This window comes from Caenorhabditis remanei, chromosome V (genome assembly GCF_010183535.1).
Source record: "Caenorhabditis remanei strain PX506 chromosome V, whole genome shotgun sequence".
Lineage (NCBI taxonomy): Eukaryota > Metazoa > Nematoda > Chromadorea > Rhabditida > Rhabditidae > Caenorhabditis > Caenorhabditis remanei.
The window spans coordinates 4,745,662-4,769,605 of NC_071332.1; the positions used below are offsets into that span (position 1 = coordinate 4,745,662).

The 23,944-nt window shown below is 39.2% G+C and overlaps 6 protein-coding genes across 6 annotated transcripts; 3 read left to right on the forward strand and 3 right to left on the reverse strand.

The window, feature by feature from the left end:
- Positions 1 to 778: 778 nt before the first annotated feature.
- On the forward strand, positions 779 to 2,738 carry GCK72_017319 (uncharacterized protein; the record flags this gene model as incomplete). The annotated part of the gene is made up of 3 exons (XM_003097548.2): positions 779 to 951; positions 1,146 to 1,258; positions 2,305 to 2,738. The coding sequence occupies 3 exons, from the start codon at positions 779 to 781 to the stop codon at positions 2,736 to 2,738; spliced, it is 720 nt and encodes a 239-aa protein (XP_003097596.2).
- A 698-nt stretch (positions 2,739 to 3,436) lies between these two features.
- GCK72_017320 (uncharacterized protein) lies at positions 3,437 to 8,812 on the forward strand (the record flags this gene model as incomplete). The annotated part of the gene is made up of 6 exons (XM_053732025.1): positions 3,437 to 3,524; positions 3,840 to 3,974; positions 4,703 to 4,836; positions 5,030 to 5,304; positions 7,049 to 7,951; positions 8,527 to 8,812. 6 exons carry the CDS (start codon positions 3,437 to 3,439, stop codon positions 8,810 to 8,812), a joined length of 1,821 nt encoding a protein of 606 aa, XP_053580938.1.
- Positions 8,813 to 8,966: 154 nt separating this feature from the next.
- Positions 8,967 to 11,872, reverse strand: GCK72_017321 (uncharacterized protein; the record flags this gene model as incomplete). Its single annotated transcript, XM_053732026.1, has 4 exons — positions 8,967 to 9,144; positions 9,661 to 9,972; positions 10,755 to 11,221; positions 11,723 to 11,872. 4 exons carry the CDS (start codon positions 11,870 to 11,872, stop codon positions 8,967 to 8,969), a joined length of 1,107 nt encoding a protein of 368 aa, XP_053580939.1.
- A 321-nt stretch (positions 11,873 to 12,193) lies between these two features.
- Positions 12,194 to 18,372, forward strand: GCK72_017322 (uncharacterized protein; the record flags this gene model as incomplete). Its single annotated transcript, XM_003097575.2, has 7 exons — positions 12,194 to 12,262; positions 12,306 to 12,452; positions 12,847 to 12,961; positions 13,041 to 14,474; positions 15,038 to 15,610; positions 16,523 to 17,228; positions 18,042 to 18,372. The coding sequence occupies 7 exons, from the start codon at positions 12,194 to 12,196 to the stop codon at positions 18,370 to 18,372; spliced, it is 3,375 nt and encodes a 1,124-aa protein (XP_003097623.2).
- A 294-nt stretch (positions 18,373 to 18,666) lies between these two features.
- GCK72_017323 (uncharacterized protein) lies at positions 18,667 to 20,203 on the reverse strand (the record flags this gene model as incomplete). Its single annotated transcript, XM_003097551.2, has 2 exons — positions 18,667 to 19,095; positions 19,841 to 20,203. 2 exons carry the CDS (start codon positions 20,201 to 20,203, stop codon positions 18,667 to 18,669), a joined length of 792 nt encoding a protein of 263 aa, XP_003097599.2.
- A 798-nt stretch (positions 20,204 to 21,001) lies between these two features.
- Positions 21,002 to 23,002, reverse strand: GCK72_017324 (uncharacterized protein; the record flags this gene model as incomplete). The annotated part of the gene is made up of 4 exons (XM_053732027.1): positions 21,002 to 21,156; positions 21,402 to 21,480; positions 21,530 to 21,673; positions 22,907 to 23,002. The coding sequence occupies 4 exons, from the start codon at positions 23,000 to 23,002 to the stop codon at positions 21,002 to 21,004; spliced, it is 474 nt and encodes a 157-aa protein (XP_053580940.1).
- Positions 23,003 to 23,944: the final 942 nt, after the last annotated feature.

Sequence of the window (23,944 nt, forward strand, 5' to 3'; positions counted from 1 at the left end):
GACATTTTTTTCTATCAAAATTATGAAAAAATTGTTTAATAGCTCGGCACAGTTCTTACAAATGCGCTCCACCGAAATCCCCATTGAAAAATGTCTCTTTTTCTCTGAGTCTCTCAATTTCGCTGTGACAATTTTCTTTGGTTTCGGTAGAGCGCGGTTGGAAGAAGCATGCCGTGATAATTTGAATTGGATTTAAAATCAAACGGATTTATCGAAAAACACTACTTTTTTCACACTGAAAATCTCGATTTTTAGCATACTTGGCAAGGCCCGGCTTCAAAAAATGACCTTTTTTCCAAAATTTTTTAATTTTTCGTCGAAAATGTGATCATTTTTCAGAATTTATTCTAATTCTAAATGATAGTCGAAAATTTGACTTTTTCGCGAAAAAATTTGAATTTTGAACTTTGAACTTTGGCGCCAATTTACCGGGCCGGGCCTTGTCAAGTATTAGCACTGCACGCTTCTTACAACCGCGCTCTACCGAAATCGAAGAAAATTGTGTGCGAAATTGAGAGACGCAGAGAAAAAGAGACATTTTCAAGGGCATTTCGGTGGAGCGCAGTTGTAAGAACAGTGCCGAGCTAATATGATTTATAGCAAATATTCAGTTTTTTCTTATTCTTTCTATCAGTTCCCAATATTTTCCACAGGTCTCGACACAAGCGTCTGCTGTGCCTACTCAACAGTCAATCCTATCTGCCAGGGGCCGAATAATCGATTCACCATCGACGAAGACCAGGGAATATTCATTGTTGACCTGGGAAGAGCGTTCATAATGAATACGATATTGATTGAGTTGAGTTGGAAGGGTGACGTGAACGCATTTTCGTATCAACTCTGTGTCGGAATGCAGAATACGAATGCAGCTCACTGGCAGATGATCGCCGATTACTCGAAATTCGATTGTCGAGGAGTTCAGAAGGTGTATATGGAGGATACTGTTATCAGGTGAGATTGGAATTTGAAAATATGCTGAAAATTCACAAAAACACTATATATATATAGTTCAAGATGCATTAGTTTTAAAATTTTGATCGTTTTTCGAGCAGTTTTTCGGTTTTTTTTGTTCAAAACTGCTTTTTAATCATTTTTAAAAGAATTTTTCAGACGTATATTCTATATTTTCAAGTCAAGATTTTCAGATACATCATGATAAAAGTGATTGATCCGACGTCTTATCAATTGGAATCGAGTCACGTCGAAGCGATTTACTCATCACAAACAATGCCTGTGGATCCGAAGAGTTACTGTATTGGTGAGAAACTTGAAGAAAAAAGAAAAAGAAATCCTGTATTAGCTCGGCTCAGTTCTTACAACTGCGCTCTTCCGAAATCCCCTTAGTAAATGTCTTTTTTTCTCTGAGTCTCTCAATTTCACACACAATTTTCTTCGATTTCGGTAGAGCGCAGTTGTAAGACACGTTCCGTGCTAATAAAAATTTTTTAAACTAAAAATTTAGTTTCTCCGCCATGTTTTATCAAAACAGTCATATTTTTGTGAGAATTTTGCTTAATAACCATTTTTCGTTTTCTTGGTCGAATTTGTCGAACAATAAAATGAAATGATCAATGTTTTCAGTTTAAAAAAAAAACTCCAGTTTTCGTAAGAAGTGGCTATTTCTGACCTAAAAAACATCAAATTTCTCTTCGAAATCACCAGAAAAACGAGTTTTTTCTTATTTTTTGCGACGATTTCCAAAATTTGAATCTTTAAAGTTTTTTTTTTTTGAAAAAGTCAAGTTTTCAACTTAAAAGTTAAAACTGATAATTTGAACACTTTTACAATAATTTTTCGAAAAATTTCAAAAAATTTTGTGCAAAAAAATTTTTCGGAAAAAATGGTTTACAACGAGCTTTTGGTCGTAAAATTTTATAAAATTTGCGTCTATTAGCTCGACACAGTTCTTACAACTGCGCTCCATCGAAATGCCCTTGAAAAATGTATCTTTTCTCTGAGTCTCTCAATTTCTTCGGTTTCGGTAGAGCACATTTGTACGAAGCGTGCCGTGCTAATAGAAAACCGATTTTCCTTCAAAATGTTTCTCCAGTTTTCGTAAGAAGTAGCTATTTTCGACCAAAAAACATGAAATTTCTCAATGAAATCAATTTTGGGATGATTTTCCAGATTTCTAGTTCTTTTTTCTCAAGTTCCCTTCAAAAAGCATAAAATTTCTCGCTAAAATCACAAAAATTTACACTTTCTTGGCTATAAATAGGTCTGAAATCATACTTTTTCAGTTTAAAAAACCCGTTTTTTTCTTCAAAAGTTTTCAAAATTCCATTCCAATTCTCCCATTTTCAGTGCCCACTCGGAACATCACGACAGTCGAAGACCACGCACGAGTCGTCGAGGGTGTCTCCCGTTGCCGAAATGCTCTAATCAACGGAGACAAGACGTCATACGACTGGGATTCCGGTTACACGTGTCATCAGATAGGCAGTGGTCTCATTATGATACAACTCGCTCAACCGTACATCATCTCTTCAATGCGAATACTTCTCTGGAATTGTGACGATCGATTCTATTCGTATTATGTCGCCGTGTCGACAAATCAAAACGACTGGATTACGGTAGTCGATAAGACGAATGAGGAGTGTCGTGGATGGCAGGAACTCATTTTTGATCCGATTCCAGTGGTTTATATTCGATTGGTTGGAACGAAGAATTCAATCAATGAAGTATTTCATGTCGTCCATTTGGAAGCTCCGTCCAGTGTCCCCATTGCCATTAAATAATTGGAAAATTTTATCTGGTGTTGTCTAGTGTGCTCTATTGAGAATCTGTGGAGGTGGACTCTGCGTGGACAAATTGAAACTAAAAATTTAAATTTTTAGTTGGAAATTTAGTTTTTCAGCTAGTTTTCCCAATTTTGGGCTAGCTTCTTCTGAAAAATTTGCTTTTTGATACAGAAAAGCAGTGAAAATCCGAATTTTCAAAGAAAATTTAGAAACGAAAAAAGTTGGCTGTTTTTCTATTTGTACAGCACGCGCCTTACAACCGCGCTCCACCGAACCCGAAGAAAATAGTGTGCGAAATTGAGAGACTCAGAGAAAAAGAGACATTTTTCAAATGGATTTCGGTGAAGCGCAGTTGTAAGTAATGTGGCGAGCTAGTAAATTTTGCGAACAATTCAAAAAACCGACCCCCACTTGTCCACGCAGACTACACGGCCTCTATTCTCAATAGAGCACATTTACCTAATCGTTCAAACTTTTTTCGCATTTTCCTGTGTAAAGTGTCATATAATTATGTAATTTAAATATCTGTCATGTATATTTATACTATTTAAATAAATATTTCTTTTTATTCCTTTTTTTTAACATTGAAAAAATTCAGTTTTATCGTCTGGAATTTAATTATTTTGCTCAAATTATTTGCATTTTTCCAGATTTATCAAAAAAAAGTTTTATTATGTAAGATTTTAGACAAAAAAATGGCGAAACGAGAAATGCGGAAGAGTCTAAAATGGGATATTGACAATTTATTCAAGTCACCGGAGACCGCGGAGGCGGAGTTTCAGCGTAAGTTTAGTTCTGGAAGATTCGCTGATTCTGAAGGTGTCAAATTTGAAAAAAAATTCTGAAATTTTTTTCATTTTTCTCGTTTTCACCTCTATATTAGCACGGCACGTTTCTTACAACCGCGCTCTACCGAACCCGAAGAAAATTGTGTGCGAAATTGAGAGTCGCAGAGAAAAAGAGACATTTTCAAGGGTATTTCGATAGAGCGCAGGTGTAAGAACATTGTCGAGCTAATAAGTTTTCCACCCTTTTTTTAAGCAATTTTATTCAGTTTTCAGTAATTTTCCACCTCTCAAATTTCCAAAAAAGTTTCAGAAGCGATCAAACGACGAAAACTGGACGATGGCACGTCTTCAACACCGCCAAGAGTTCGATCCGACCCGCGGGATGCTCTGAAACCGAAGCTATCGTTACATTTGACAAGATTAGGCGATGGACATCGATTAGATTGTGAAAATACGCGAAAATGCGCTCTATTGGGAAAAGGATGGTGTAGTCCGGGTGGACAAGTTGAATATGAGATTTTGAATTTTTTGCTCGGTTTTCATGATTTTAGCAATTTTTTTTCTCGAAAAATGCAAAATCTTATAAAAAATGACAGAAATTCTTGTTTTTTCAAAAAAAAAATTGAATTTTTTGACTGATTTTCATTATTTTTCCTCACTTTTTCTTAAATAGAACGTTATTCAGACACAAAATCCCCATTTTTTATTAAAAATTCATGGAAAAATCATAAAAATCGACTGAAATAGCTTTCCGTGCCCTGTACTCATTTTGGACTAGACAAACGCTGTTTTTCAAATAAATGTCGATTTTCCTGATTTTTTTGTCGAATTTTTATGAAAAACCTATAGAAAAATGCAAAATAATATCAAAAATGGTCAGAAAAGTTAGTTTTTTCTTGTTATTACGGCACGCTTCATACAACCGCGCTCTACCGAAATCGAAGAAAATTGAGTGCAAATTGAGAGACTCAGAGAAAAAGAGACATTTTTCAAATGGATTTCGGTGGAGCGCAGTTGTAAGAACTGTGCCGTGCTAATAAAAATCAAAAATTTTTGAAAAATTACAATTTTTAAAATCCTCTTTTCCTTCCAGACTACACAACTCCATTTCTCAATAGAGCGAATTTACGAAAAATTTCGAACAAAAAAAAACCGAATTTCCTATATTTTCAGACCTTGCTAACCTCATTCATTACTGTATTTTCGGCTCAAAATCGATACAAAAACCGCGATGGGCAACAATATCTCAGCATAGGTATCTTCTACAGACACTGGTGGTTCGAGTCAATGTGGAAGACAACTTTTTCGTGAGTTTATCCCGGAAAATTGAAATTTGAGGCATATTAGCACGACACACTTCTTACAACCGCGCTCTACTGAAATCGCAGAAAATTGTGTGCGAAATTGAGAGACTTAGAGAAAAATAGACATTTTTCAATTGCATTTCGATAGAGCGCAGTTGTAACAACTGTGCCGATGTAATAATTTTTTGATTTTTAGGCCACCACAAATCTGAAATTTCTCAACGAGTTTTTCGATAGACACTGGCTAGAGCTCGGCGCGGATATCAGTGATCGTCGACTCTTCTGGAATTCTTTAATGAATGTTCGATTGGATTTAAAGGAGCAGATTAAGAGGAAAACTGACAGAATGCAAAAGACATTTGATCTACTCGGAAAGTTCGATAGAAGTCATTTCGTGTTGACGACTGAGCAGATGGCTGAAAGGAATTTCCCGTTTCCTGGGGAGGAGGGCATTGTGGCGACGAAAATGAGGTAGAGTAATATGGAAAAATGGATGGGAAGCTGAAGACGTGGGGATTCTGAATCACGTTTCAGACTTTGATTTTTCTATTTGGTCGCCTTAAAATCCGAACCTAGTTCGCCAATCTCAAATTAAATATGATATTCGAATTCAGCTCGTTGAGACGATTTAGAAAAGTACCCACAAGCCCTGGTTCTGACTACTTTGGTTCTCGACGCGAAAGCTACAGTAACCAATCGTGTCGAGACCCAAAGTGGTCAGAATCTGGGCATAATTATACTTTTCTGAAGCGTCTTAACGAGCTGAATTCGAATATCACATGTAATTTGAGATTGGCGGGCTAGGTTTGGATTTCTAGGCCACCAAATGGAATTTTCGAGTTTTCTCGCTTCCCGTGTGAATTCTAAAAATTCTGATCAGCGAAATGGAATCCGTGGGATTGAAAAGGATGACCATCGAATTTTTCAAAAAAGAAATTGGCGCCTTCAAGTCATTGTATCTTGAAATGTTTTAATTCTGAAAACTAATTCTGAATACTCACGTCTTTAGCTTCCAGAATCATAGGTGAAAAGTCTGGAAATCAATTTCCATATCTAAAAATACGTTTTCCATAGATTCATTGAAATTGCGGAAATTTCTATAAATTTTGAGACGAAATTCCGGTGTTTGATAAAATGAACTCCGTTCAATCCTAGACAAAATCTAAAAATTGATGATTCAAAATTCTCACGACGTCACTTCAATTTTTGGCTCCGGGACGTTTCGACACCAGACATTTCGACACCATTGAAAATCGAATAAAATTTGTCTCAAAAAGGAGATGATTTTAGGGTTTGGAGGGTCCGGGGTTCGACCCCGGGTGCTTGAAAAAATGTTTTATTTTTATTTTTGGGGTTTTGGTACCAATCTGACAACCAGGGTTCGACCCCCACGGGTATCAATGTTTTTTGTTTTTTTATTTTTAACATTTTGGTATTAATCTGACGTCCGGGGTTCGACTCTTGATGCTGGCAAAGCTTTTTTCACTTTGATTTCTGACATTTTTCTTTATTTAAGATAGATAGAAGTAAAATTGCGAGGAAGATGTGAATAGATCCTGGTCAAACGACTTGTACATGTTTTTGAAAAACGATTCCCTATTTTGTATGTTTGAGAAAAGTTTCTCCGTATTCCGGGAGTGGTTTTCTCGAACATTCGAATTATCATCTTTTGAATTGATGCACGCACAAGTCGTTTGACCAAGAGCTATTCACATCTTCCTCGCAATTTTACTTCTATCTAGCTTAAATAAAGAAAAATGTCAGAAATCAAAGTGAAAAAAGCTTTGCCAGCATCAAGAGTCGAACCCCGGACGTCAGATTAATACCAAAATGTTAAAAATAAAAAAACAAAAAACATTGATACCCGTGGGGGTCGAACCCTGGTTGTCAGATTGGTACCAAAACCCCAAAAATAAAAATAAAACATTTTTTCAAGCACCCGGGGTCGAACCCCGGACCCTCGAAACCCTAAAATCATCTCCTTTTTGAGACAAATTTTATTCGATTTTCAATGGTGTCGAAATGTCTGGTGTCGAAACGTCCCGGAGCCCAATTTTTAGTCTGGAAATGTGGAAATTTTTTAGCTCAAAATTTTATTTTTAGAAATTCTATTAGGTCGAAAATTTTTTCTAACGAATTTCTAGACTTTTGAACAAAAAATGTGTGCGTCACCTACCCAGCCATACCAACCATTGACCAATTTTTCCTATTCCAGATACAAAAAGATCACTCACTCCTCACCGCTCTACTCTGTCGATTGCGAGATGTGTGAGACGACTCACGCGAATCGAGAACTCACTCGAATCTCGCTCATCGACGAGAAACAAAACACAATTCTGGATACGTTAGTGAAACCACGTGGAGACATTACTGATTACGTCACACGGTACTCGGGAATAACGGCGGAGATGATGGAAGGTGTGACGACTACATTAGAAGACGTGCAGCGTGCGATTCAGAATCTGTTACCGCCGGATGCGATTCTAGTGGGACACTCGCTAGAGCACGATTTGGGTGCCATGAAAATGACTCATCCGTTTTGTTTAGATGTTTGTCACTCGTTGAATTACACAAATAACGTGTTTGAGAACCGGAATAGTTTGAAAAGTCTGACGGAAATGTTTCTCGGCGAACAGATTCAAACGGAATACGGACACTGCTCCTATGAGGATGCATGGGCGGCTCTGAGACTTGCTCAACTCAAAATTCAAGAGGGAATTGTGTTTGGAGTGGCGAGTTATGGATGGAAATACTCGCAGTATAGAGAGGAACAAAAGCTGAAAAATGGGGATGGGGAAATCTTAAAATTGACTCAAAACTCCGCAGCAGCCCCGATCCCCTGCACCGGATGCCTTGGGCCTACTGTAGTCGGGTGTACTGTAGTCAATTGTAGATGTCGTTTCGTGGCGGGACCCGCGCAATGTGTCGCGTGTTGCGTGAGAAATTTGGTGTCAGAAGAGGGAGATTTCGATTGGAGAGAGACTTTAGAGGTGGATTTGGAGATGGAACGAGTCACGAGTCCCATTGAGAATTATGTGAAGAAAGATAAGATGAAATCGGTTTTGATGGGTTTTGAGGCGCCTGAAGTGTTGGAGAAGATGCCCGAGATGGGAAGGAAGTGAGTTGGGGAAATTGGGAATAATTGGTGTGCAAATGCCAAAAAAAAACAAGAAAAACTGGTATTTTTGATGGAAAATAGCTTTTTTCACCCCAATTTCTTACAAAATCTAACGAAAAATGTGTTTTTTCTCTGTTTTTTAATCGAAATTTGTGGAAAATTGAAAAAGAAATCAAGAAAAATAGATTTTTGATGGATAAATGCCGTTTTCTATCAATTTTTAATCGTGATTTCTCTAAAAAGTAAGGTTTCGCCTATTTTTTTTTCCAATTTTCTTTTTGTTTTAGGTAGGAAAGATGAAAATTCTCCAATTTTCAGAAAACAACTTTTTTCTGACAATTTTAGAAAAACTCAAACTCATATTATAATAGAACGACACAGATCTTACAACCGCGCTCTGCCGAAACCGAAGAAAACAGTGTACGAAATTGAGAGATTCAGAGAAAAAGAGACATTTTTCAAGGGCATTTCGATGGAGCGCAGTTGTAAAACCTGTGCCCAATTAATAGAAAAACTTAACTTTTTTAAAAGTTCCGAAAATTTTGAAAAAATAATAAAAATTCCAAAATTTCCAGAATCCACTTGAAACTGCCCTCCTCATTCCCCACTTACTCTTCATTCATCGACAACGTTGCCTCCGAAATGCTCAATGACAGTGCCATATTCATAGAAATCGATAGGAAAAAAGTGGAACCATTGCCCAGAAGTTCTCCAGAAGATGACGAGGGAGAAGTCGTCGACAATTCAGAAGCTCTCAACGAGATTCTCGAAAAACTTGTGGCGGCGACCACTAAAAACGCGGCTATCATGATGATCTTCTCGAGTCCCAGCAAGAATACTCTTTTTAAGAATATCAAGTGAAACTTGACTTTTTATGGTTTTACGTTATAATTGTTGAATTTTTTTCTAAAAGAATGTTGATTTTAATTAAAATTAATGAATTAAAAGTTTTAAAGTTGGAAAAATGAATAACAAAAAGAAAACAACGAATAACAAATAAAACAAGATTTATTCTTCACTTGGCGGCTTTGCTCAGTTTCGCCTTCTTTTTCAGCTTTTCCAGATCGATCGGCGCATCGGTCGGTCGCTTTTTCGTCTGTTTTTCTCGTGGCGCCTCCTCCTTCGCTTGGTAAACTTTCAGTTTTTGTTTCTGCTTCTCGACGGTTTTCACGGCGGACGCCTCCAGTTTTGCTCTGAAAATAATGAGGTGTAATGGGTGATATTGGTAGAAAAATTTTAATTTCATATTCCGATACTTCAGAAAATTCTGAGCAACTTTCATCATTGGAGCATATGCTGAAAATCGCTCTAAACACTCTAAATTCCAGTTTTTCCGGCTAAAATTGAGCCTTCGTGGAAGAAGAATTTTCCCACGCGAGTTTCCTCCATTCGTTTTCTCGTCTTTTTCAACAAAGTTTCGTGCTTTTTTCAATTTATATCGCAAAAAAAGAAGAATAAAACTATGAAATTTTGTTGAAAAAAGCGAGCAAACGAGGAATTGAGAAATAATTTTGCCCGAGAGGAGTACACTTCCATGAAGGCTCAATTTGAGCCGGGAAAACGGGAATTTAGGGCGTTTAGAGCTGTTTTCAGCATATGCTCCAATGATGAAAGTTGCTCAGAATTTTCTGAAGTATCATAATCCCAAATAAAAAATAAAACTTCAGTCCTCCTTTAATAAAAACAGTTCCAAAAATCTCAATTCTTACCGTTTCTTATTCAACTTTCTCTCATTTTCCCGAATAAAGTACTCTCCACTCTCGATCTGTTTATCAATCTTGCTCATAACTGGAGCAGGTGGGAATGGAGTGTACTCTCCCTTCGGTTTCATCTTATACGCCTTCTTCTTCTTCGCCTCCTTCGTCGTCGACGCCGATTGCACCTTCTTTCGGTAGTTTGGAAGATATTGATCCCAATTGACGTCTTTCAACTCGTCGTTTTTCGAGAGCTCTCGTTTGATCATCATCGTTTTGATGTTGTAGATTGGATGGATGTTTTTCATGCAGTCGGACACGATTTGGCTGAAAATGGAGATATGATTAGTGGGGGAAGCGATTGAAAGTGGAAAACTGATATAAAAATTCAGAAATCGGTCCGGAATCATTCTAGGAGGTTGATTTAACTAAGGAAGGCCTCCAGGTAGCCGTGGAGTTATCAGACGTGACCTATATCATCGAAAAGCTAAGAAAACGCTGATTCCAAATATATATTCTGTTTTTGCCCTCGAGAACTGGTATTCGAGAAACATAAGGTCAAAGTTCGGAAAAATAGAGAATCATTACCTTTTTAACGCGCGAAAATTGCAAAATAATTACAAGCACGTGTCAAAAGGCAATTATTTGTCCTTTGTCCTAACTTCGACCTTGTTTTTAGTGATGGCTTCCGAAACTCTACTTTCAGCGATTATCAGAGGGAAAATCAATCCAAATTAGTGAAAAACTGATTTTTCACATTAAAGTCAAGCTTGTAAGTGGCTATATGTTGTATTTCAATGATTCACACAAGCACTGACTCCATATTTCACTGAAAATGTTGAAATTCTAGTATCGGGGAGTCAAACCCTGTAAGAATTTAAATGTCAGAATCATCTATATGCACTTTCGATCTCATCTGATGCGAATTTCAATGTATTTTGATTGCTGTAGAACCATTTAAGATCATTCAGAACTGAGATTTGTAGCTGTTTTATGATCTAACAAAATGTAAATCAAACAAAATACAACCGCTTTTCACAAGATTTGTGACCACTTTTTGTGTTTTTTCCACTGTTTTCGTTCATTTCTAGCTCAAAAACCATCCTTACTTGATCTGTTTCAGTCCGGACAACGGTCCAACAGCACAAACAGTTCCTCCTTGAACACAAACATAACATTGAGTCAACAACTCCAACGCCTTCAACGTCGCCCCATCATTTCCAATCAATCGAGCACGACGCTTCACGAATCTCTCTTTGTTACGAACCATCGAAGAGATTTTGATAATTTCACAATAGATTTCATCCTCGAGAACACGAATCGCTTGTTCATAGGGAACACTTCGAGAGAGCAGTTTAATCACTTCTCTCGCCTTCATAATTATATATGGATCCCAGGTTTTTCGTGTCGTTCGAACACACATCGTTCCTTCGAGCAAATCGAGATCCGCCTTGAGAAAGTGCTCTCCGAGCGCTTTTTCAATGAGTGGCCAACTTTCTTTGATGTATTTTTCGCGGTATTTTGGGAAGAGAGACGAGAATGAAGACTCCTGAAGCAAACCGTTGGGGTTGTCTTCCTGGAAATTAGATCATCAGAATGCGATTAGAAAGATGCAATAAATGCGACAAATTTGAAGAGAAGTCATGTTTTAGTCAGTTGTTTTTTTAAATTAATTGCTTCGGATAGGAAAAATACCTATTTTCGGCAAAAAAAATCATGAATTTTTGGAATTTTTGTATGAAAAGTCAGTATATTACTAATTTTCTCGTTCAAATCGAATTGAAACAGCTTTTTCATAAAGTTTTGACTGTTTCTATGCGAAAAAATAGATTGGGCTTCGATTACTTAGAAATTACATACGATTGCAGAAAAAGTGAAAAAACTCTCTGAAAAAATGAGAAAATTAACAATTCGCTTTGAAAACTGTATTAACAAGAAGAAAATTTCAATTTTCAGCTTCATTTGGCTCACTTTTACGCAGGTAATAATGTTTCCCATCGAATTTTTCCAGAAAATCCAATTTTTATATTTTTCTCTCATTTTTCTCATTAATTTTCACAATTTCCTCCCCACAAACCTTGCTGAACGTGTTAATATCCCACCACTCGGGATCTTTTTGCGGTCCGAACATTTTCGCAGTCTCCTTCCGCGTCTTTTTCTCCTCCTCTGGCTCATCGGCCCAATCTGGCTCATATTCGCCACGTGGCGGTTTCGCTGCTTTGCTCATCTGAAAAAAATTTCGAAAATTTTTCAAAAAATCGAAAAAATTGAAGAGAAATCAATGAAAAAACTGAAAAAAATGGAAAAATCACCAAATAAAAATATTTTTTACCATGAGAAACCGTGCGGCAGCTTTGCGAAAAGAGCGTGCGGCGGGTTGCATTCCGAGTTATCGCTGGCTCCGCCCACTTTTCCCTGTCGATTAATTTGACGAAGCGATCGGACAGATGGCCTTCAGATGATAAATTGCCGAATTTTTCGGTTTTTTCACTTATTTTTTCGAGAAAAACACAGTTTTTAATGCTAAAAATTCGATGTATTGCAGGTAATGGAGGAATTAACGGATGATCCAGAAGATATCACTGGGACGCAAATTCCTGTTGATAAAACTGATGATGTGAGCGCATTTTTCTGGTTTTTAATTTATGAATAAAATTCAGCTTATCCAAGGCCCATCAACGTCACAAATCGACGAAACTTCGAATGAATCCGCCACGTCGTCGGGAAAAATTTCCAACCCGTCGGAGCCGTTAAGGTGTGAAACCTGCTGCGAAATGGCGGTTTTGAAAGTGTATAAACAGAAGCAGGTAGGATTTTGGGTGGAAAAATATGAAAAAAAATTATATATTTTTTGAAAATGTGAAATTTTCCGGTGAGAAACTGTGAATTTCTGACATTTCTATCTAAATTCGTGGTGTTTTCAAGATATTTGTGAACAGAGAATTTCAAAAACTATCTATTAGCTCGGCACAGTTCCGACAACTGCGCTCCACCGAAATGCCCTTGAAAAATGTCTCTTTTTCTCTGCGTCTCTCAATTTCGCGCACAATTTTTTACGTTTCGGTGGAGCGCGGTGCTAAGAAGCGTGCCGTGCTAATGTGAATTCGTAAAATCTGGAATCTTTGATGATTTCACGCTGGAAATTCGATTTTCCAGTTTTCTAAACCAATTTTTCCATATTTCCAAAAAATCCATTTCCAGCTCCCAAACGGAGGAAAAATTGAGGACATCTTTAAAAACTACTGCAATAAATGCGAATTTCACTTTGGAATGTGCTCGAAGAAGGTGCGAGGAGTGTACTCGTATGTTACTGAAGGTAAGTGGAGGTTTTTTTCGCGAAAAACGGAAAATTTTCAACCTTTTTACCCACAAAAACTCAAAATATCCATTTTCAGAAGGTAGAATACTAACAAATGCCGAAAAGCTGGAATATTTCCGTTCCGAGAAGCGAAAACGATCGAGTTCTCGTCCGATCGAAGAGAAATCGCCTCCTCCTGAACTGAAAGCGAGTAGTTCTGAAATTTCGACGTCTTCTAATGGGTCTGGAAGTTCCGAGGAAAAAGACGAAGGGATAGAAGACATAGGAGATGAGGCTGAAGAGGCTCCAGAATCTCCTCCAGAATCTTCCGGAGCTCCAGAGGGCGTCCTCGTCGAGCCTCAACCCAAAGTTCGGCCGCCTCGAAAGAAAGCAAAAAAGCCTTTGTTTGGTGGAAAACGACCGAAAACCAACTGGTCGTCGTCAAAAAAGAAGAAATCAACGACGACTTCTGATTCAGTAGCACCAGTGAGAAGGGTCACGCCCCCAAAAAAGGCGGAGCCAAAGGTCAAGAAAGAAGACGTTAAAAAGGGGCGGGGTCGACCACCACCGAAGTCTCAGAATTCACAAAAAGATATTCCATCAACGTCTTCTGCGTCTTCTTCTTCCTCAGTTTTCATGCAAAGACCCCTTCTGAAACCAATCAGTACGGAGAGTTCAAGTTGTCAGACTGATTTGGATATGCTTCTGAAATCCACGTATCTCCAGGATGCATACAATGAGACTATGCGGGAAGGGCTCGGGGAGCAGATCTCAGCGAGGCTCAAAGATCAGCCATTGATACTTAGAAAACAGTACTTTTTGATGCTGAAAACTATACAAGCACAAGCGAAAGATATCGCACAGTACAGAGAACTCGAGCAGAAATATAAGAAGGCGGTTGAGCATTTGCAGGCGTTTGGTAGAGCTACCCGGATGAATTTCAGCGATGAGTTGAGAAGTCTTCGAGCGGATATGGTGGAGAGAAAGAAAGAGTTCCAGGATCACGAGACAGAGATGGTTTCGATGTTTCTAAGGGAGAAGAAGAAATATGACGCTTATAAAGAGCAAATGTCTCAAAAGTATGAGGATCAACAGCTAGAATACTCACTGTTAGAAGCGAAATATCAGCATTTGGAGCAAGAGAATGTGTATGAGAAGGAGAGAGCAGAGTACTTCTTACAGCAAATGGATCGGGCGAAGAGTAAGATTTACTCGGCGGAAGAGAGGGCGAACACATCGGAAAGGAAGCTGAAAGACCGCTTATTCCTGGCGAATAATGAGCGATGCACAGGATGTGACGCTCGGGAATCGATTCGAACGAAACTGATGGGAGAGTATGCTGATATGAAGGTGGAGGTGGAAATTGCAAAGGCTGAAAAAGAGGAGGCGTTGAAGAAGGCGGCGTTGTTTGAGACGGCTGCGATGAATTTGGGAAAGGATTGCGATGCGATGAAGTATGAGAGTAATACGTGGAAAGCCTATGCGGAGAGATATAAAAAGGATGTTCAGAAGTTGCAGCAGATTATTAAAGGTAAAAAAAGAAAAGTTTGGATTTTTAAACCCAATTTTCATCAGAGTTAAGAATCAGAGCTTCTAGATCGAATTACAGTTTTCCTAGCCTTAATTGCTTTTTTTGCGTTTTTAGGGCCAAAAACACTTCTGAAATTCGATTTTTTCAATCTAAAAACTTTTTTGTGCTTCTGATGTTATAAAACGCCTCAAAGCGCCAGAAACTAGCGTAGTGGGTCAAACGCGTCCAAGACACGCCATCCGCTCATTTTAAGATTATCTGCAAGTATACGGTCATTTTTGAGTAAATTGAGACTATTGAAAACGCGTCAAAGGTGCACCAGACTCTCAAATCGGTCATTTTTATGCTTCTGACGTGTAATGCCAAAAATGGCTCCTCATCGTCCAGTTGTTCAGTATATTTCAATAGCAATTCTCCTCGTCGTGCAATTTTGAAAGGAACATTTTTTTCAAAAAAATCAAAAAAAAAGAGGAGAATTTCTATTGAAATGCACTGAAAAATTTGCGAGCCAAAATGTGGATTTTGAGAAAATGTGGATTTTGACCTATCGATTTTTCTTCCAGAAAAAGAAAAAGAACTCGCCGACAAAGCTGCGGAGACCCCTAGAAGCATAGCAACCCCCAAAAGTGTCGCGTTGACTCCAATCTATCCAGAACGAATAACACCTCCAGAAGACGGTGAACTACCTGCCACTCCACCACAAGGATCCGCAACTCCGACGGCTTCAAAACCAGTTGAGAAACCAGTTGAGAAGACATTGTCCCAAAAAGTCATCGAGAAGAAAGCGCCGCCCCCGATAGCTTCAGGTTTCGAGTCGTGGATACCAAAAGAGAAATTGAATGCGCCGCCACCAGAGATACCGAAAGCGGTGTCAGCATTTGGAGTTCCTATAAAAACGCCACAACAGAAAGAAGCGGAACGACCGAAACTCGCACCGTCGACACAGCCGCTTCCATGGGAAACGATGGCGAAGACTGTGAAGACGTCGGATTCGTTGGCTGAAGCGTTGTCACGGGCACAAGCTGATGCGTTTTCTGGGAACGGAAACACCCCGGTGCACGCGTCAAAATCGTATTTGGAGGAGATGAATCGGATGGTTAATGTGAGGAAGAGAGTGGGAGAAGAGGTGGAGAAAAGTAAGTTTTGGGTTGTAAAATTAGGTTGAAAATAGAGTTTTTGGGCTGCAAAATATATAAAAATCGTCAATTTTGGGCCTTTTTCGATAATTTTCCCGATTTTTTCGGAAAATTGGGACACAACTATTCCCAAATTTAGGACTTTTTATATAAACCGATTCAGGAAGCCAAGGAAAATATACATTTCTCTTAGTGTCATATCTGAAAATGTGTCTGAAGCGAGTTATGAGACCTCAAAAATCGTTCCTCTTTCAATAGTACATTTCAATAGGAATTCTCCTCGTCTTACTCGTGAAAGGAATATTTTCAAATCATTTTCAAGAAAAAAAATTGAAAAACAAACATTCATTTCCAGGTATGTGCCCGGGTGGCGTTGAGCGCCTCGCATTTTCAGCCGAAATTTGAAAATGCGACGAGAAAGAGTGTGCGAAATTGAGAGACGCAGACACACTCTCTCGATTTTACACACTCTCTCTCGTCGCATTTTCGCCCACTTTGAAATCTTTCAGCGCCCAAAGCGCCTCCCTAGGCACATCCCTGTTCATTTCATTTACAGACATTTTGGAATTACATTTTCGGAAACCGAAAAACTTAAAATTTCAGCCAGAAAACTCGATTTTAGAGTAAAAATCCGATTTTTAGTTCAAAAAACTCAACTTTCGACTCATAATTCTAATTTTCAGTCGAAAAACTCTAAATTTCAGCCATAAAACTCGATTTTGAGTTTAAAAAACCCGATTTTTGATTCAAAAAACTCGACTTTCGACTCAAAAAACTCGATTTTTGATCCAAAATTCGAAAAACTAACTGTCAATTGATCCTGAAAACCCGAATTTTTGCAAGTATGATTTTCATTGAGGAGACAACCTAAAACCCAGTTTCTCCTCCTAAATACTATTTTTATTTTTTCAGAATCCACGAAACCATCTTCATCTCCAGCACCCGCACCAAAAAAACCGAAACCAGCTGGCTCATCAACTCCACTTCCTCTACCCTCCCATCCTCCTGTTCCTCCTCCTGCCGCCGCAACTCCCAAATACAATTCACCAGGAGGATCCTCTACACCTTCTCAAAAATCATCACAGGGTGGTGTCGGAAGTCTATCAAATCTCCGAAAGATCCCAAAGCTCAGCGAGAAACCACCACAACCGGAATTCGCACCGGCGCTTGGTTTGAGTGATAAGAGTAAATCGGAGGATTCGATACCTGGACTTGGAATGGATAAATTGGATGAGAAGACGAAAGAGAAGGAGAGAGAAGAGTTGATGAAAATTAAGCCGGCGGTGATTCCAGCTCAGAAATCTCTGGAGAAACCGGTTGCTCAGGATAAGAAACAGGAAAAGAATCCGCCGCCACCGACACCGAAAACCACAAAATCTCTACCAAATCAACAACAACAGACTCCGCCCAAAAAGAAGAATCGAAAACGTCCCGATTGGCATAAAAGGAATGCGGACAACTCGCCGCCGCTGAATCCGTGGAGACAACAACCTTCTTCTTCTCAGCAATACGGAATACAGACGAATCAACAGAGAGGATACCAGATGGATATGAGTCTCGATAGGCCGTGGAGTGATTCGGGACCACCGCAGAGGAATGCGGGGAGACCACCGAATGAGTGAGTATAGAAATTGGTTTTGAGCGGAAATTTAGCAGTTTTAGCCTGATTTTTCAACTAAAACTTTATGAAAATCGACATTTTTAAAATGTTGTTGAGACCCTTTCCAGCCAAATTTTCATAAAACTTCCATTTCCAGAAGCCGACTGATAGAGTATAGAAATTGGTTTTGAGCGAAAATTCAGCTACTTTTAGTCAAGAATTTACTGCAACAAAAAAACTGCCATTTCTCGCTGATTTTTCAACCAAAACATGATGAAAATCGTCATTTTTGAATGCATTTTTGAGACCCTATTTTTCGGTTTTCTCGGTGGTTTTCGAAAACATTTTTCGGGGAAAAATTGGAATTTTCTGCTGAAATTTTCAAAAAATCAAGTAACGAAAATAGTGATTTTTCGATTTTTCCTGAATTGTTCTAATTTTGTTCTGAAAAACATGTCTCCGGAGTCTTTTTCTGAAAAACTTACAGTTTTCATAAAGATTCGAGATTTTTGCCTCCGAAAAACTCTTGTTTTCTTGAATTTTTATTTTCAAATTTTGGGGTTTTTTTTTCATTATTAGCTCAGCACAGTTCTTCCAACAGCGCTCCACCGAAATGCCCTTGAAAAATGTCTCTTTTTCTCTGGGTCTCTCAATTTCGCACACCATTTTCTTCTATTTCAGTAGAGCGCAGTTGTGAGACGCGTGTCTCGTGCTAATATGAACTTTTCGAAAAAAAAAGTTTTCCGAAAATTTTCTTGCCAAATTTCCACAAAACTTCCTATCTTTCTATCCTAAAAATTTTAGCCTAAAGTTTAAAATTTCCAATTCCAGAAGCTTCACCTCACCTCTCCCGTGGCATCGTGACAATCGTGCGCCGCCCGTCCCAATGCAAGACACTCCGTTCGGCAAGGTGCCAATTCAAGATTTTGCTCAACGACAAATGCTATACCGTCCTGCTCCACAACAACCACCACAACACCAACCGCCATCATTCTACCCTCCTCCACAACACCGTGATAATAATTTCTATTCATCCCGCGACTTTTCACCTCCTAATCATCACCAACATCATCCACAACCTAGAATGTTCTCACCACCGCCGTTCGGCTATTCCAGTCAACCCCCAAATAATAACGGGAATCCCAGATCGTTTTACAGCTAGCTTGTCATTAAAACGTACTTGAAACTAATCAAAAATTCACCCCCAATTCTGATCTCTTTGCTACGTTCCGAATAGTTTTATATGTTTTATCAAATTGTTTCCGCCTCGTTTTTTTTATGTATATTCTCATATTGATTTAAGTTTTATTAAAAATCTCACTATTTCTACTTATCCAATTCCAGACTCAACCTGTGTTCCCACGATCACATTCAATGTTATTTATACATTTTATATTCTTTATTCATTATTTATTTATCTTTTCATAATTTAAATGTAACCAAAAATCTCTTCCTTCTACAACTCCTCCTTCCCTGGTCGAATCAACTTCTCGAGTTGTAGATCAAAATGAAGGAAGGCGTTGCCTGGAATTGCTGGCGGTCTTCCCTTCTCTCCATAGGCGAGCTCTGGAGGGATCACCACCTTTCTCCGCTCTCCTTGACACATTCCCTCCATCGCAACGTCCATTCCCTTTATCACTTGTCCTGTGGCCATTTTAAAGATGAATGGACGGTTGCGGCTCCAGCTGGAGTCGACGAATGTTCCATCTTCGAGGTACAGTGTGTACTGTTGATGGAGGGTGTCTCCGGCGGTGGCCTTCTCGGTGCAACCCTCGACTTCGTGGGTGATATGGATGTGAACGCCGTCGTCGGTGATCCACTTGTCTCCGGGCTTTGGACGGAAGATTGATTTGAGCTCGACGAAGTAGTAGAGGGTGTCTCCTTTCTGGAAGATAAAAGGGTTATTGAAAGTGCGATGGAGCGCTACTGCTGGAGATCCAGAATAAGAAAATTCTGATATTCCAGTTGGAATAATGAGATTTCTACTTCCTGTGTTGTCAGATCCCAACTTTCAGAATTCAAAAATTCTGAAAATTTCGGACTAAACATTGTATTATCACGGCACAGCTCTTACAACTGCGCCCCACCGCAAACGAGAGAATATCGGCGGGAGACTCAGATTTTCATAATTTGTGATCTATTTTTGCTATTTTTCAAAAAACAAATTTTGTAAATTGTTATGAAAATAGCGAAAATAGATCAAAAACTGTGAAAATCTGAGTCGGCGCGAGACAAAACTCTGCGTCTCTCGCCGATACTCTCTCGTTTGCGGTGGGGCGCGGTTGGAAGAATTGTGCCAAGCTAATAGCGTTCTACTTCAAGAAATTGTCTGTTTTGCTAGAACTGGTGTTAATCATCTCTCAGAGCTTTAAAACTTGACAATTTCAGCATCACAACAAGACTAATCGGAAGGTCCCGAACTCTAGGGATCGTCTAGATAGTCTGAGCCTGATTTTCTAGTCTATTCGAGCTATGAAGTGCATTTCTATCAGCCCAGTTAGGTTTTCCTATTTTTGAGTTATGCGGATTGGGTTCTTTTCGTTTAGCTATCTAGAACGGAAAAGAGAGAACAAGATTTGCCTAGGTTTTATTTTCTATGTCGCTATTTGACAAATGACAGTTCAACTCACTCCCTCAACCTCCTCTCCATCGTCATCGAATCCTTGCTCTGGTGGAATCACCACCTTCCGCTGCTCTCCGACGCACATTCCCTCCATGGCCACATCCATTCCATGAATCACTTCTCCTTTACCCAAAGTGAATGTATACGGTTTCTGACCAAAGTTACTTCCGATCACTTTTCCCTCCTTGTCAGACAACTTGTAGAATTGCTCGAGTTGATCGCCGGACTCGGAGCGGATTTTGCATTTTGAGTCGCCGATTTTCTTGATAATCTCGATTTTGACGCCCTCGTCGGTGGTCCATGATCGGTCGTTGTTTGCAGCGTAGCACACGGCTAGTAACGAGGAGAAGATGACGGTTTTTAATATCATGATGGTGGTGAAGGTCTAGTTACTGTAAGAAATTGGAGATGGTATAGGTGATAGAGAAGTATAAGAACGAATGTTTCAGTGTGGTTAAGAAGCTGGAGACGTGAGGATTCAGAATCCGTTTGAAGATTTTGAATAAGCTGAGTTCGAACGGGAATAGAAGTGATTCGAATATCGGGTTTTCAATTTTAGACCAGACATCAATAAGCAGGATTGGCCTATTTCAGTCTGAATTAGCAGATTTGCTGTAACTCCCTTGAGACTTAAGACCGTACAAAAAAAATAGTAAAAGGAATATTTTGGTTTTATCTACATTGGTATTTTGGGACTGTCAGAGAAACCGTAAGACGATCTCAAACTTTGCTCATTTTTAATAGCGAAAAGTACAAAGAGTTTGTCGATCTCCAAAACAGTTGAATATGGTTAGGAAGCTGACGTCGTGAGGATTCAGATTCTGTTTGAAGATATTTCTTAAGATCAAGTGGGTCAGAGCTGTGAGGGTGTTAGTCATCATTCTTCATTTCAAGCTAATGATTCAAGCTGAAAACTGGAAGAAGTAGACGGTCACTAAGAAAACACAAAAACGGTAGTACACGTGGAAGGAGGCGACGCAAAGAAGGAAGCAGAATATATCCTGTCCTGTCCCGACTGCTGACCGCCTTCTTGCAAGTGTCTCTCTCACCACTTCTCATCTAGTTTCTATTCCGTTCTCGGCCTCTCCTCCTTCCACATCTTCTGACAGGTTATCCCTTCTTGTAGTCTTCCTACCGCGGAAAGACGCAGAGAAGACCTTCACCTTTTTTATCGGTGTAGTGAATCGGTAGTTATCAGAGAAGAGGATGTATTCATTTCATGAAAAATCAATAAGTTAAAAGCGAATGTTTTAGACGTGGCAAGGCTGTAGGGGAATTGAAGCGGTGGAGGTCCGAGTAGGATGTAGAGCATTATCGGTGTCTCTGAAATTAAGGTTGTTGTCATGATTGAGATCTAGAATGCCCAGAAAAGATTGGTCAGATAGATTTCCAGTTTTTTCGGGAATTTTGTGGTTTTTTACTACTTTCAGTACATTTTTTCTTCGAATTCTCAAAAAATCCCCGAAAATTACATTAGGGATCGTTCCAGATTGAGAGCCGCTGGAACAGTACTGATTCTGGTATTCCTCCTGTCTACAGGGTTCAATTTTTCTTATTTCTGAACCCACGTTCTCTGAATTTCTCGAAAATCCGATAGTTATAGTCATAATGACTGGAGTTTAGAACTGACAAGTAAATCAGTCTGACCTAAGGTTTCAAGATTCATGAGATCCAGCTCTCCCCTCAAAAGACTCACCTTTGAATTCAAGTTGACCCGTTCTGTGAAACTGGTGTAGATCAAATTGCCGACCACCAGCAGTATCAGGGATAGGGAGATGGCGATAACGAATCCGGCAGAGACTCGAATCATGAGAGCCGCATAGTCGTACGGTTTTTCGATCTGAAAATTTGATTCTTGGAGATGGATTCTCATTGGAAAAAAGTCTTTTCAGACAATAAAAAAGAGTCGGATCTGACTAAAAAGCTGAAAATGCGAGGATTCTGAATCAGGTTTCAAATTTGAGCCGAGATCAGGAAGGCTTGTTACTCAGCTCATATCAACTTTGAGAAAAATCTGAAAATATATTCAGAATCCTCACGTTTTCTTCTGGATTTTTTGGCTAGGGTAGGCGATTCCTCTATAAAAAGTCTTACCTGCATTATTGTTTCCTTATTTCCTTTGAGCTCTCAAATACCTCAGAAGACGTATCCTTCCTCCTCAACACACACACAAAAACTTCCGTCCTAATAGTCGAGCGCGGAAAGTAAAGTGAATTTCGAGCGGGAGGAACGTATCATGGGATGAGACGAGTCGCCGAAGGAGCAGTGTGCTTGAGAAGAGTTTGTCTTGAGAAAAAGAGAGAGAGAGTCATCCCTTTTCTTCACTTGATGGGGCGGAGAAAAGAGGAAAAAAGAGAAGAAAAGTGCGGGGAGAGGGTATTGATTTGAGTGAGAGAGGACAGATGGGTTGGTGGCTCTCTCCGAATCATTAGTCAATTCATTTGTCATGCTTTGTGTTGTCAAATCTCTCGTCGTTACATTACAAAAGAGAGAACAATGTGGTTTTCAATGGGTGTTGTGAAAATGAGGTATACGGTACCCAAATGGGAAGAATTTCGTATAGAAAATGGGTTTGGAATGGCCCATTTAAGGGTATCGGAAAAGGGCATCGAGACCAGAGGAGAGCATTGGTTTTTATCTGGGAAGAAGGTCTTATTGTCGGCATGTTGAAGCTTTGGAAGTTCAGGAATAAGAAGGAAAGATATTCAGAAGCTAGATCATAAGATCGTTGAGTCTAATAATTGTCTGAAAGCTCAATAAACTGTTACCTCAAAACTGTGATTCGATCAATTGATCATAAATTAATAAATGCATCACACTCTAGATGACAAACAGACCAGAATATCACTGTCGTTCGGAATCTGAGTAAGATGACTATACAGTATCGATCTACTTGATAGATCTATTCAAGAGAGTCTGGTATTCAAACAAGAAATGACACCTGAAACTCTGGAGTTCACTGTTTTTCGACATCACTTCTAGAGTGTGTCATGGTTTCTATGATTGCCTCAGAGCTGGCCTAGTTGGTGGTGAAGGAGGTGGATGCGTCCGTGATCCAAGCTGGAGTACTTACCTCGCCGGCACTCCCTGCAGTAGGAATCCGCCAAGCCAGTTGCCAAGGTTTTTTTCGGTAGACACATACGGCGACTTCTGACGGCTTCCTCTTCATTTATATGCACAGAAATGTAGGGTAGATCCTTAGCGTAAGGTCATCAGGTTGATTGGTTTCAGTGTGGTTGGTCACGGTTCACGTTTCACGTAGTTGTTAGTATTCTGTGTATTATTAAAATTTCCTGATTTGAGTAAAATATATAAGTCTGACAGTGGACCAGGCCTAATACTCAGGGTCATGAATTAAGACCTATTAATTCCACGACACTTTAAACCTAAAGTAGAGAATGTCAATAACCGTTTGACCATTACAGGACAAACTCATGTCTACACCAGTGTTGTCGGCAATTCCGACTTCCGACTTCCGGGTGTTTTTTCACTTCCAACTTCCGACTTCCGGATAAGGAATTTCTCTTCCGACTTTCTACTTCCGACTTCCGGATAAGGAAAGTTACTTCCGACTTACGTCATTTCATAACTGTGGAATTTACGAAGAGTACATATGACAGAAATACTTGGAAAAATGGTTTAAAAGGACAGAAAATAGGATTTTCTTCTGCCAAGAACAGTTTTTTTCACAAATTTTTCCGAATTTTATGATCTTTTCTCTTGGAGTTTTTGAATTTTTGCAAAAAAATCTACTTCCGACTTCCGGATAAGATAATTTTGACTTCCCAACATCTCTGGTCTACACAAAAGTAGCTATTTTGGATGAAATCTATTTAAAACCGCTGTCATACGAGGAATTACAAAAAGTCATCACTCACTCCACGATATCATTCAGTTGATTCCAGATGCAAAGATTAAATTCTCACTATTCAAATAGTCAAACATGTATTTAGCAACTGGTGAATGACGAGATCTCCGTCCAAGTCCATCTGCCCTTTCTTCCCAGAACCCAAGTCTCTGAATCTTTCTTCTCACTCTCTCTCTATCGATTCTCTTCTTTTTCTTATTTCTGTCATTAGTTTCAATCACTTTTCTTTTACTCTTTTTTTCA